The 12,228-nt window shown below is 40.4% G+C and overlaps 1 protein-coding gene across 1 annotated transcript in view; it reads right to left on the bottom strand.

Moving 5' to 3' along the window:
• Nucleotides 1-12,228, bottom strand: part of prelid3a (PRELI domain containing 3A) — a 65,052-nt gene that overhangs the window by 2,599 nt on the left and 50,225 nt on the right. Inside the window, exons 3-6 of the mRNA XM_047036431.1 lie at nt 808-897; nt 650-720; nt 422-524; nt 92-168 (exon numbers count right to left, since the gene is read on the bottom strand). Of these exons, the coding sequence (XP_046892387.1) occupies nt 97-168; nt 422-524; nt 650-720; nt 808-897 (336 nt within the window). The 3' untranslated portion in view covers nt 92-96. The remainder of the gene's footprint in view (nt 1-91; nt 169-421; nt 525-649; nt 721-807; nt 898-12,228) is intronic.

The following is a 12,228-nucleotide window of genomic DNA, read 5'->3' as shown; positions in this document are numbered from 1 at the left end:
CACACACAGCAGCAAGGATGAAACTATCTGCTGAAATGAAGGATAACAGAAAGTGCAAGATAAGGCAGCAAAAATAGACTGAGGTAGTTACCAGAGTCAGTAGAGGTCACACATAGGTACGTTCTCCCTCTCAGAGTTGTTAATGATCCACTCAATAGCATCCCAACCCTACATTCACAATGCCAAAAAGAAGAGGAGGACCGGAGAAATAGCAGCTACTGTGTCATACATACACTATTAAGGTACAATTTTCCAAACACATCTCTTAAGTGGTGCAACCTATCTTCACGTAAGATGATCTCCCATATTCAAAAATAAGATCAGGATAAATTAATTTGTGGTCCACTATATTGTTGCATGTTCTAAAGAGAACATACTGAGAGAACATGCTCTCTGTGCAATATAAGGAAATGGTGTTCACTTTTCTTGCGTTGGCTGACATCCTCATGGCCATCATACCCTCCAGATAGCTGCTTAGACTGACACCCTTCACTGTAATAATGGCCTCCTGGGTCAATATGGTTCTGCAGACAGAAAGACATGCACAGTATTTAGTATGTGCAAGTGACGGAGATTGCTTAGTTATATGTAGTTTGTAAATATCTTATTTACACTTTCTGTTTTATTTTTGTAACAAAGCCATACTTACACTTCAGGATTGTCTGGGTGAGGTCTGTAAACTAGTCTCTCATCAACAGAAACCAGATTTGTCAGAGTTATCTGAAAAAAAGGATTCCTTAGTTGAATAGTAACTTAAAATAATAATGCATGAAAATTCCAATGTATAAGTTTGTGTCACTAACTCACATTAGTTGAGCAAAGCTCCATCTTTTTTTCCTCTGGGTCAACTATAGAATGTTCTTTCACATACGTGAGAGTCTGGCTGGTCCCCAGTATCTGTAGAGGAAATAAAGATGATGACTTACAGTGCGTTCACACTGCAGCGACGCGAATCGCTTGCTATCGTTTGCCTTCCCACAGTTCACCACGCTCGGGGGCGTTTCAAACAGATAAATGTAGAATGTAGTTCTCTAAAGTCACTGTTGTAGTTGTCATGGCCAAGTGTGCAGACTTGGGTTTACGTAGTTGCAACATCGATCAAAATACAACTTGACATGTGTAAAAAACGTTTTACTATATTCCTCAGTCTCTGCTAATCTGTCGATACGATAGGGAGTTCCAGCCGGGCTAGCTAGCTAGTTAGCCACAGAACGAAGTTACGTAATGTGACTAAACTGACAAGTACAAGCAAGCACCCACAACTTCGGCAAACCTTGCGCCATGCATTGTTTTTTTTTTATTAACATCTCTGTACAAATACAGTTATGTATCGTACAGGACTAGCTAAGCAGCCACACAAACGATTAGTTTCTCCTCCACCTTGAAACCTAGAAAGCTAGAAATGTTTGCCATGGTTGCTACGTTACGAGAAACAAGAAAACACTCCGATTGGCCATCGCTAGCGAAAATCCCACAATGCACCCACAATGCACCACGCAAGCGATTCGCCTGGCTTCATAGAAAATGAATGGAAAACATGTTGTCGCTCGCATCGTGTCGCTGCAGTGTGAACGCACTGTTAGCCTTCGGCAGCACAACCTATTGTAATCTCAAATACAATAGCGTAGGTTTGGTTTGAACATTGGTGGGGACAAAGTTTTACCAAATCCTTAACAAATCCCTTTACAAGTTTGCAGGTACTAGCTAGCTTCGACCGCAACTACGGCATAGTCTCCATTCAAGACAAATAAATGTCCGATAGCTAGCAGGCAGACAATTCCGTAGTTGTGTTCCAGAGCTAGCAAAGGCTTGTTAACTTTAGAAATACTATAGAGCTACATTTTCAACAATATTATACAGGAGTGTAATATAATTTGATTTTATCGTTTATTATTCACTCAATGTTAGGGTGGGTATCAAGAACCGGTTCCAAGTGAACCAATTCCTTCGGAATCGTCAGCCAAATTCTTTGACGATTCTGCTAACGGTTGTCTGTGACGTTGATAAACATCTGTGCCTTTTATAGTTTATTCAGTTCAATTATCACGGCAAACAATTACGCTGCACTGAACTGTAAGTGGAGTACAAAAAAGAAATTAAAATAACATAACCTGTAATTATTACTTGTGAACGAATATCATACACGTCTTACTAAACGTAGTCACGCGAAAGTGAACAAGGTAAACAAATCAATTTCTGTTTCCTCTTGCAAGTCACGTGAAAAACGATCCAAAGACTTGTACCCGGCAGATGAACGAATCGTTCACCTCCCGACCGTGTCTTCGGATCAATGTTTCGTTTAATGATGGGAAGTTTGGATAATTTTACTGATTCAGTTCTTTGAATCTCGTTCAGTAAAATGAACGAATTTTACGAGTCATTCGTTCATTTCAACGGGGGGGGCTATCCGTCCATTGTAAACACGTATCATATTCTCATATAGTTTAGTGCATGACGTGCACCAGCAGATACCATTTTAAAAGAAATTCCTGCATTAAAATAATGTATCATGGCAGTTTGTATGATTTGGTCTTTTATTATCACACTAGAATGTAATTATCGCAGCAAACAATTACACAGCACTAAACTGTACGTGTGAAAATAACAAAACCAGTCTGATGACTTGAGCGAATATCATTTACGTCTTACTAAAACAGCGGCCACGCGAAAGGGAATGAGGACAGTTTCCTATACTAAAAAATACAATGTGGGTCACGTGAAAAGAGGATCCAAAGACTCGTAGAAAGACCGAGTCGGGAAATGAACGAATCATTCACGAACGACACATCACTAATTCAGACTGCAGCAAACATGGCAACTAGGTAGAAGCGTTCTAAAGTTTGGTTGTAGCCTATTTCACATGACAAAATTACAACAACGCCACTTGGAACGCGTGTAGTGACATGGAGCAGAAAGGGGAAAAGGTAAGATGCTCTGCAGCGCTGAATCATGTGATGTAGGCCTACGGACAGGTAAGGAGGGCTGAAATGTTCTACAAAGCAGAAATTGGGTGAGTGATAGCTGTCAATCATCCCTATGTGCTCCTTTGTTCAGGGAAACAATATAACTTTTGCTTTGCATAGTATACCACTCACCTGTACACCTCATCATAAATAATCAAATTATTAGTAATTCACAAATCTGCTGCTGAAGCCATCTACAGCAACAATGTTTTGGGACTATGGTGATTTTGGCGAAAAATGTCCGCTGTCGCATTGCGGTGGGGGAAACCAAACTTGAAGTGAATTGATATGCCTTGATTTTCTGTTTTCCCTCTCCCCTGTGGTTTTGAAACAGAAAAAACTCTACAGAACTAGTGATTTCTGTTGTTCTTTTTCCCTGTTTTTCCGTTCTGGTTTGGTTTTTCCGATTTGGTTTTGAAACGGAAAAATGAAAGAACGAAGGGTACACGGATTCTCCTCAAAAGTGATCACAACCACTTGTCACTGTGTGAAGCAATTTGCCTTTATTGTGTGTAGTCGATCAAGTCATCTTCTGTCCAGTCGTTTGAAGTAGGCCTATACATTTTTGCTCCGACATTCGTCTCCCATTATTGATCACTCCACGTAAATTATTGGAGGGCGTACGCGGGCGCAGAATTCCGACGAAAACCCGCGGATTTTCAAGTAGAACGCATTGGTCTGAGGAAAAATGTAAATACACTTTTAAACTCATATTACGTCTCTATTATTAAAACTTTGATATTAAAACCATTATACACCAGAAACGTCAGGGAGGACTGCCTTATGTAGATACGAGCCTGATGAAGATAGCCAGCTTCTCGGATATCTTTAACCGAGCCCGTTTCGTCATTTGCCCAAGAAAACGACCTCCGTTGGCAAGGCTAGTTTTGCCCAATCACTTGGTCAGGCTATTAAAGGGTATCCGGGGTCAAGTGACTTTTGTGCATAGACAAGTGAAACGTAAATGTATTTGTCCAAAGGCCAAGGGCCTCAAAAAGTTAATATCAAGCCCTGCAATCCAGTGGCCAGAGATATATTATGACATGATCGACACTCCAAGTGTAGTAGACCGGGGAGAAGTTCGTATTTTGCAACCGACATGCGCAGTTGAGCCTGCTTGACACTTGTGACGTAGGGTGATAATTGGTCTGTACTTTTTGAGAGATTGCCTATCGTTTTTTTTGTGAGTGTGTCATTTACATCATAAATTTGTTGAAACCACATTATATGACATTAAAGATGATAAAAAAAGTATGAGAAAAAAACATAGGCTTGTAATAGGCAATAAAACATCTAACGTGGTCACTAGCCTACTATACATTTAATTTGGTCAGCTACTTTTTGCCAGCCGTCGTTCTTGGATTTTGCAGACTTTAAGTTGTTCCCTGGCGTTCTGATTAAATCTTCAAATTCGTAGTAACATTCCAGCAAGCTGTTGCTCTTATGCGGTAAAAACGGGGTGCTCCTTTTGGCCACGGTGAGCAGCCATAGACTTTTGTGAGCAGCCATTAGCAGCGTTGCTGATCAAGGTTTCTACATACCCCCTTTTAGACCAACGCATAACTCAATCCAGCTATACTAATTATAAACAACGTGGGTGTTCGAAGAACCGAATTAGCCAGATCATGATTAGCGAGATGATGTCATCTTGGATGTGTCATTTGATCTCGGATGTAATAAGCAACGTACGGAGAACGGGCCCCAGGCAAGCCCCCACCCCTCGCCCCTCGGCTTGAAGCAACAGCCCCGGCGGATATAGGTGGTATTGCATGTACGGTTAGGTTTCCGACTCTTCCGGTCGTTTTTATTCTATTAACTCCAGTCAACATTTACAAAACTATCTCCCCCAATAATTTTAGTTTGATTCTCGAACCTGGCTCATACTACTAGCTTTTTCATAGAATTTTTTTTCTCGATTTTTGCTAAGTTTGAGACCAATCCGAAATGGGTAAACTAGCACCCCATGTATTTGCTTACGTCAATAAAAGTTGCCTGCAAATGTGTTCGCGGATACTAACAGGGCACAAGCACAGAAGTTCACATTGGCCGATAGCCGATTTACATTGAGCTGAATGAGCCATAGACTTTAATTGAATGAGCACAGGGAGAAATGTCTTGAGTTGCCTGCCTTGTTGTAGCAAGTTTAGCAAATCGTTGTCACACATACATGACACACAATGTTGTTAATATAGTTTATTCCCGTTGATTTAAAACGGATTAGATTTTTCGTAAAAACGTTCATGACATGATGGCAAATATAAAATGTTAAGCACGAGCATAGATTGTTGACATGTCTATCTGGAGCAAAGACGAAGATTAATACTTTAACTGTTAACCACAATAGGAAATGATATATATTTAAATAATATTAGCCTTGCCTTCAGAAGCTTTTGTTAAACACACCCATTATTCCTTTTTTGATCGTGCCAGACTGCTTTTGTGGGACAATGAAGGTCCTCAGTGACTATGTTTCACCCCCACTTACATCTGATGGTAACGTCTTGTAGCCTATATGGTTCTATGAATATGCCCCTTTCAAAGGCAAATGTTCAAACAAGTATATTTTAGACACACCTCTCAAGCTTTTATTTATTACATTATTAACACGTCTTGTTATATCACGTTATATCCATTAATAGACGTTTGTTTTTCTAGGTTGAACATATAAATCACAGGTCGCATTTCGACACTGATGTGAAATTTAAGGCAGTGTGAATTTCGTGGCATTTCGTTTGAATATAAAGTTGACAGTAAGCTATGTGTAAGTCTGCATTATGGAAGAGAAGTTACCAAAATAACTAAGCTTTCTTTGCCTGGCGAGAACAACGACGGAGCTGTTCATGTTAACAGTTTATTTCATCCGATACAATACGTTGGAAATCATACTCATATCACAAAGAAAAAAAGCAACATATGTTATGAGTTCCATCTAGAATAGCCCTATATTTAGCCCTATAGCCTGTTTCTAAAAAACAAGTAGAAGGAATACTATACAGTGACAGAATACATTTCCGTTAAGTTTGCATCATGTCTCTGATTTTTATCGGACATTCTGCCCATAGATTCTGCCTTAGCTCACACGCTCGTAACCATTTAAATCTATGCTCGCGACTAGTTGTCGCAAAGTATGACGTGTACAGCTAGTTGCAAGCGTGCACAAGGTCTCGGAGCTAGGGAAAAAAAGAGCCACTGTTTAAAGCTAGACCGGAAGACACGGAAGTGGAAACATGGCCGCGCCCGGTCTCGCGCTCTCGCTTGCCTCACTGCGCCACTGAGCACTTTTCATAGAAATGAATGGGGGCGCCATCTTGGAAGACAAAAGTAGCTTACTCTAGTTATATTAACTCTATGGCCCCAGGGTGTGAATATGAACACCCATTTGTGTACGCCCTTCGACTGGTTAGATCCTGCGATTCCCACACAGCAGACCTCTAGTAGAGCTAGCTAGCTCTACAATTTACCGGGGCTAGGTCTGAATCTAGGAGCAAAATGGATGTATGATGCGCTTATCGATCAGTTCTCCTACACCACTCCACGATACTTGCTGAACAACAGCGCAAACTCAGGGATACAGTACCTCAGTGGTTTGCAACCTTTTTTTTCGGCGACCCACATTTTCAAAATGACAAACCATCGCGACCCAAATGATATGAAAAAGGGTGTTTGCAAATATACAATTTCCCTATTGTAAAGTTTTAACAGAATAATTTGTTCTAATTGTCATCAGTAATAATATACGCCACCATGGCTGTCCTGTTTGATGTGATGCTAGTTCGGGAGTTTGATACATAGCGCACGTCAACCTTTAGGGCCTTTATTTGAGCGCAAAATGATTTTTTGAGCTTCATGTAAACTAATTGGTAATATTGGTAAAACCTTGTCTAGTGAAGGTTATGTCTTTTTGTCTCTGAATTTTTCAGCCCTACCCTTACGTTTCTTAGCCTGGTTTTCTACCTTTTCTTCTCCCCCATGCTCCCGATGGCCAGTCCGTTACTGCGGGGCTGTGCCGCCTTGGTGGATTTTTAAGTCATATAATTTCAAATTCTCGTGCTGTCGGGGGGTGCTGCTAGCCTGGCTCTGCCCTCCTACGTACTACGTCAATTTTGATTTTGCTTCTGTACTAGGTCTGGGAGTTTGACTTTGAAGTCGGTTTTCAGAAACAAATTTTTTGTAGGTCCAATCAGCGAACAGAGGGAGTGGCTGAGAACGATGACGTTAATGTAGTGCACTAGTTTGAGTAGTTCAGTAATGGCGGCGGAGAAAGATGCGAGCGAAGCTATTCTGCGGTTGTGGCAACGCTGCCGAATATGTTAAAGCCGGAGCAAGAACATTCCTTGCTGAGTTTTGTTGGTGGCCATGATGTTATGGCCCTCCCCCCCAGTAGTGGAGCCAGGGGTGTCCAGTGCCACCCTGGACACCCCTGACATCTGATTGGCCACCCCGGGAAATATGAAGATGATTGACATCTCATTTGACCTCTTGTTGAAAGAAACATTTATTTTGCTGCGTTGCGGTGCATTTTTCAAATCGAAAAGACATGTTTGTTAGGAGATACAGAAGAATAAGAACAGACAGCAGAATAGAGAATATTTCCACTGCTCCACAAGTTCTCTTCACGATTGAAAAAGGCACAATATTTGAAGTAAGTATAAGGTTTGCATTGGGTTTAGGTTTCCTGATTTTTTTTTACGTAGGCTATGTTAATTAGCCTACAGTAGTTGTGTAAGTTAATGTTAAAACTTCGACTCCAATAATAGACAAGCTGAGACAGTCAGTAATTGTACTCCGATTTTACAGTTTTCTTGTGCGGTTTATATTTCGAAGCAGTTTATAATCCGGTTTTAGAACAAAAAAGTGGCTTTTTCTCAAGATCAGACCTTGCAGCTAATTTAATGCTCAACACTTGAACGGGGGCTTATTACTTGAAAGAGGAATTATTTAGGCTACTGTGTTGTCTCAGTTACTCTATCAGGGCTTGGAAATACAGTGACTTGCTAAGGTAGGCAAATGGCTTGTAGAACATAACATTTCATAATAATCTCAGTTAATCGAACAGCTGCAAGACCCAGTGAAATGTTATAGGCTAGCTATCTTTAGCAAAATAACGCTACGATCGCTAACAACATTACTAATTCAACTTTGGTAGTGTAACCAAGCTATTTGTAAGTTCGTTTTAGATCTAATTGTATATGATCCTGTGGACAAAAAGACACGGACGCGGTCTCTTTTCATAATTTGTATTTTACCACTGCTCTTCTTGACATCGCTATTCAAACAGCCCTCACTGATTTCACAAATGCGTTCTGGATCAAGCCTACGGCAACTCCCGAGGGACAAAACACCGTTTTCTGTTGTCACATAGAAAGGTCTGCTATAGTAGGTTATCTTCAGGAATTGCAAGTTAGCTAGACTTATAGTATATCTAAAATAATTTTGTAGACAACAATGGATTCTGCCACTAATGAGTGACTTGGCTTTATTGGCTTGGTTGGGCACCAAGTTATTTATATTTTTCAAGTCCATTTCTGCTTGATTTCTGCTACCTTTTGTTTTGGTGTGTAAATTCACTTTGTTTTGTAAATAAACTATGCACTTTGTTATATCTGTAACACAGAAATGCTATTATAAGTCCCTGGTGCTTGAGCTTTTTTTCCCAAAAATATTAAGGATGTTTCAGCACTTATAGACCCAGATTATACTGTAGATATTAATGAAAACAGTGACCCAAGACTCCGGACTATGGACCCCCTGAAGTAGCCTTGGTCACCCCTTGGCCACCCCATGTATAAAACTCTAGTTCCACCACTGTGAACAGGACTGGGTGTGCAGGCACGCATGATTAGTTTCTCCTCCGTCTTGAACCTGATACCTAAATTCTGTTTAGAAATGTTGCCAGTCTGCTGCCAATGACCAACGGTTGCTACGTTTTTCCAGCAAGTTCAAGTCATTCCAGTGTTGTCCTTTAACCTTCAAATTCGTTCACCCAGACTTCAGCAACTGATTTTCTGCTAAATTTTCACATTTTCCTGCAGCTCATCTTTCTGAAATGTTCCCCTTTTTGTTTTGCATTTTTCTTCTTCTTTCCTTCTGTTTTCTGCCTTCTTCTTTCTCCAGGGGTCTCATTTATAAAACTGTGCGTAGGATTCTTACTAAAAGTGTACGTACGCCCAAAAGCCTAAGATGTCGTACCCACACAAAAATTCAGATTTAGAAAACCGTGCGTACGCACACCTGTACGCAATGTTCTCTTTATAAATCACAGATTACCCACAAGTGTGCGTACGTGAATCAGCATTGTACCCTGCCCTAAACACGCCCATTTTTAACCATAAATAGTCCATGCAAAGCACCTCATGAATGCTAATCTCGTATCTCACCATGACCCTGGCATGCGATTGTTCTTTACGGTGAATCATAGCGCATGAAAACTTCTCAGACACTGTTAGCCTATTGGTGGAGCCCGAAAACTCCGAAAATTTGGTGGCCTGTAGATCACCAATAAAAACAAAACTGTACAGTGACGTCAACTGTGCCAGTGATACCGCGAGTCGAGATACAATTTGAAAACAAAAGCGCTTTGTTATGAACGGTAGATTAAAGTCTGGATGATAACGAGGACGTAGAGTGTAGCGATTCACGGGAGCTTAACGACTGTATTTCCAGTTTATGACACATGAGGATATATTTGTACAGTATTAAATAAATATATTTAGTTATACACTGTATTCTGCAGTTATTTAAAGGTAGGATATGTGATGTTATCTGCATTCCATGCAGTCGGGCATTTCTCCCTCCTGCACTCCGGTAGTGGACAATATGATGGTGAGACAGTGCTGAATTTTTATTTAAAGGTCGAGTTGATAGTAAGGTGCTTATGGAACAATTATCACTCAGTACAACCTAAAATAATACTGCTGGATTAAATCTTCATGATAATGATGAAATCGAGTGAAAAAAACGTGTGTGAGGAAAACAAAATATACAAATAAGTAATCGTTGTTCCCAAATGTACTTTCTGCAGTCTGACTACAGTACGGTCATCTGCGTCGCCAATTCCAACTGTTTCCAAAATGTGCGTAGGCCTAGGGGAGGGTCAGAGTTTGCGTGGAGGACCACACATTCTCCCGTCATGTTTGTTTTTTATAAATCACAACCTTTGCGTGGAAAGTGTTATACGCACATTTTCAGCACCGTTTTGTGCGTACGCGCGTGCGTTCCAACTGCCAGTACTTCAGCATTTTTTTCCTCTTTTTTGTACCTTTCTGCCTTCATCTTGCTGCAGGTCCTTTCTACCATACATTTCAGACCTTTTAAAACTCCAGCAAAAAAAATTCTGCTAAATTTTCAAATTTTTATGCATTGTTTCTCTTCTCTCTGATTTTTTTCACTTTTTGTTTCGCATTTTTCTTTTTTCTGTAGTTTCATGCCTTCGTCCAGCTCCAGCCCCTACTTAAAATACTTTTTGGGCGCTTTGAAGCTTCAGTTTATAACTAGGGAGTCAGATGGCTCAGCGGTGAGGGAGTCGGACTAGTAATCAGAAGGTTGCCGGATCGATTCTCCGCCGTGCCTAATGACGTTGTGTCCTTGGGCAAGGCACTTCACCCTACTTGCCTCGGGGGGAATGTCCCTGTACTTACTGTAAGTCGCTCTGGATAAGAGCGTCTGCTAAATGACTAAATGTAAATAAAAAAAAAAAAAAGCTTTTTAGCATGGTCAACTATCCCCATTCATGTTTTCAGCATTCTCACTGCTGTTTCGCAGGCACAGCCTTTTCCAGTTATATCAACTTCTTCCGCTGTTTTTTGGCCTTTTCTGGGAACCTTTTTTAAATGTGCCTAAAAACGCCTAAACAGCATGCCCAAAGTAAATTGAAAGCTGTTCTTGAACAATTTGGAGTACATGCATGCATTTCTCTTTTGAAAGCTGACACTCTGAAGTTATTTCCCCTGTTGTCAGGACCCCTGTCAGTCCTACTGATGTTCAGTAATAGAAGCTTGAACACAAGGAAAGTGAAAGTTTCTATTTCCGCCTAGATTTTGTTATGAAAACAGAGGCCTGAAGTGGCCTAGAGATGGAAGGTATTAGCTGGAAGACTTGGACGAAGAATTGGACTACAGGTTGAAGCCTTACCTAATTCAAATCAAAAGTCAAACATAATACCACAATATATTCATATTTGTCACATGTTTTTATAAGAAGACATCCAGGCGTTTTCTAAAAGGGCCTTTTGGATACTCCAGAATGACCCTAACCAAGGTAAAGTTCTTAGGATAAAAAGGTATAATTGATATCTCTAATGAAAGGTGGTACTTAGAACTATCATATATAATAGCTAAATCCCACATTAATATTACTGAAACACAAAAACTGAAGCATGAACACATTGGAGTGCTTTATATGATTCCCAGGATTGGCGCACAAAGATCACTGATTCTGTCAACCATATTGCGCAAGCGACTTTTATTTTGAAGGCTCCACAACACCTTGCAAATGGGGTATTGCCATTTACAGCTAGTGCTAAGCTACAAGGATAACTAGCTCATTTCAGAGCCAGTCGAAGCCAGTTAGAAAAAATCATGTAGAGGGGGCGGGGGGGCGGGACGCACAGACCTGGTTGGTTTTAGAGGGCTGTCACTGGGGCATGGAAGCCCCTATTGGGTGAAACAAGATGTCAATCGAAAGGGCAGAGTATAGCGGCCATTTTATGACTATACCCGCGTTTGTACTCGACCCACATCTCCTCCTATGAGCGATAGTGCGTAAGAGACTGAAATAAAAATAATTGGCGAAGGAAGAATGAAGCAACAAGATTGTGGCTATGTGTGGATATAATTCATTGTTTGGACAACTTCTCAACATGGTTAGATACTTTGGACCTTTGGGAATACGCAGATGAGGTTTTGATAGGTTTTGTGCATACCTGGAAGATTCTGAAGTAATCGTAGGTAAGTAGTAACTTTTTTCTCTGACTTTGCTGAAGGAACGGTCACCGGACAAAGACGTTGACGGTACTTGCTGTTGCGAGTTGATCTTGAATTGGTTTATTTCAATGGAAGCACAAGAATCGTAGCTTTCCAATTATGTATAATATGTGTAGCAGTCCAAAAAAAATATTTGTTGATACTTAGTGCGTAGTAACCCTTACAAAAAATAAGTATATTAAGTATACTAAAATATGGATAGTACACTTTTAGTTCACTTTTGATATACTTTTAAGAAGTATGCTTAGAAAATAGTTCACTGTTAATATACTTTTAAGAAGTAT

The sequence above is a fragment of the Hypomesus transpacificus genome, chromosome 2 (genome assembly GCF_021917145.1).
Source record: "Hypomesus transpacificus isolate Combined female chromosome 2, fHypTra1, whole genome shotgun sequence".
In the NCBI taxonomy this organism is placed as follows: domain Eukaryota; kingdom Metazoa; phylum Chordata; class Actinopteri; order Osmeriformes; family Osmeridae; genus Hypomesus; species Hypomesus transpacificus.
The sequence above is the reverse complement of the archived record's forward strand: the minus strand, read 5'-3'. Positions and strand labels throughout refer to the sequence as shown.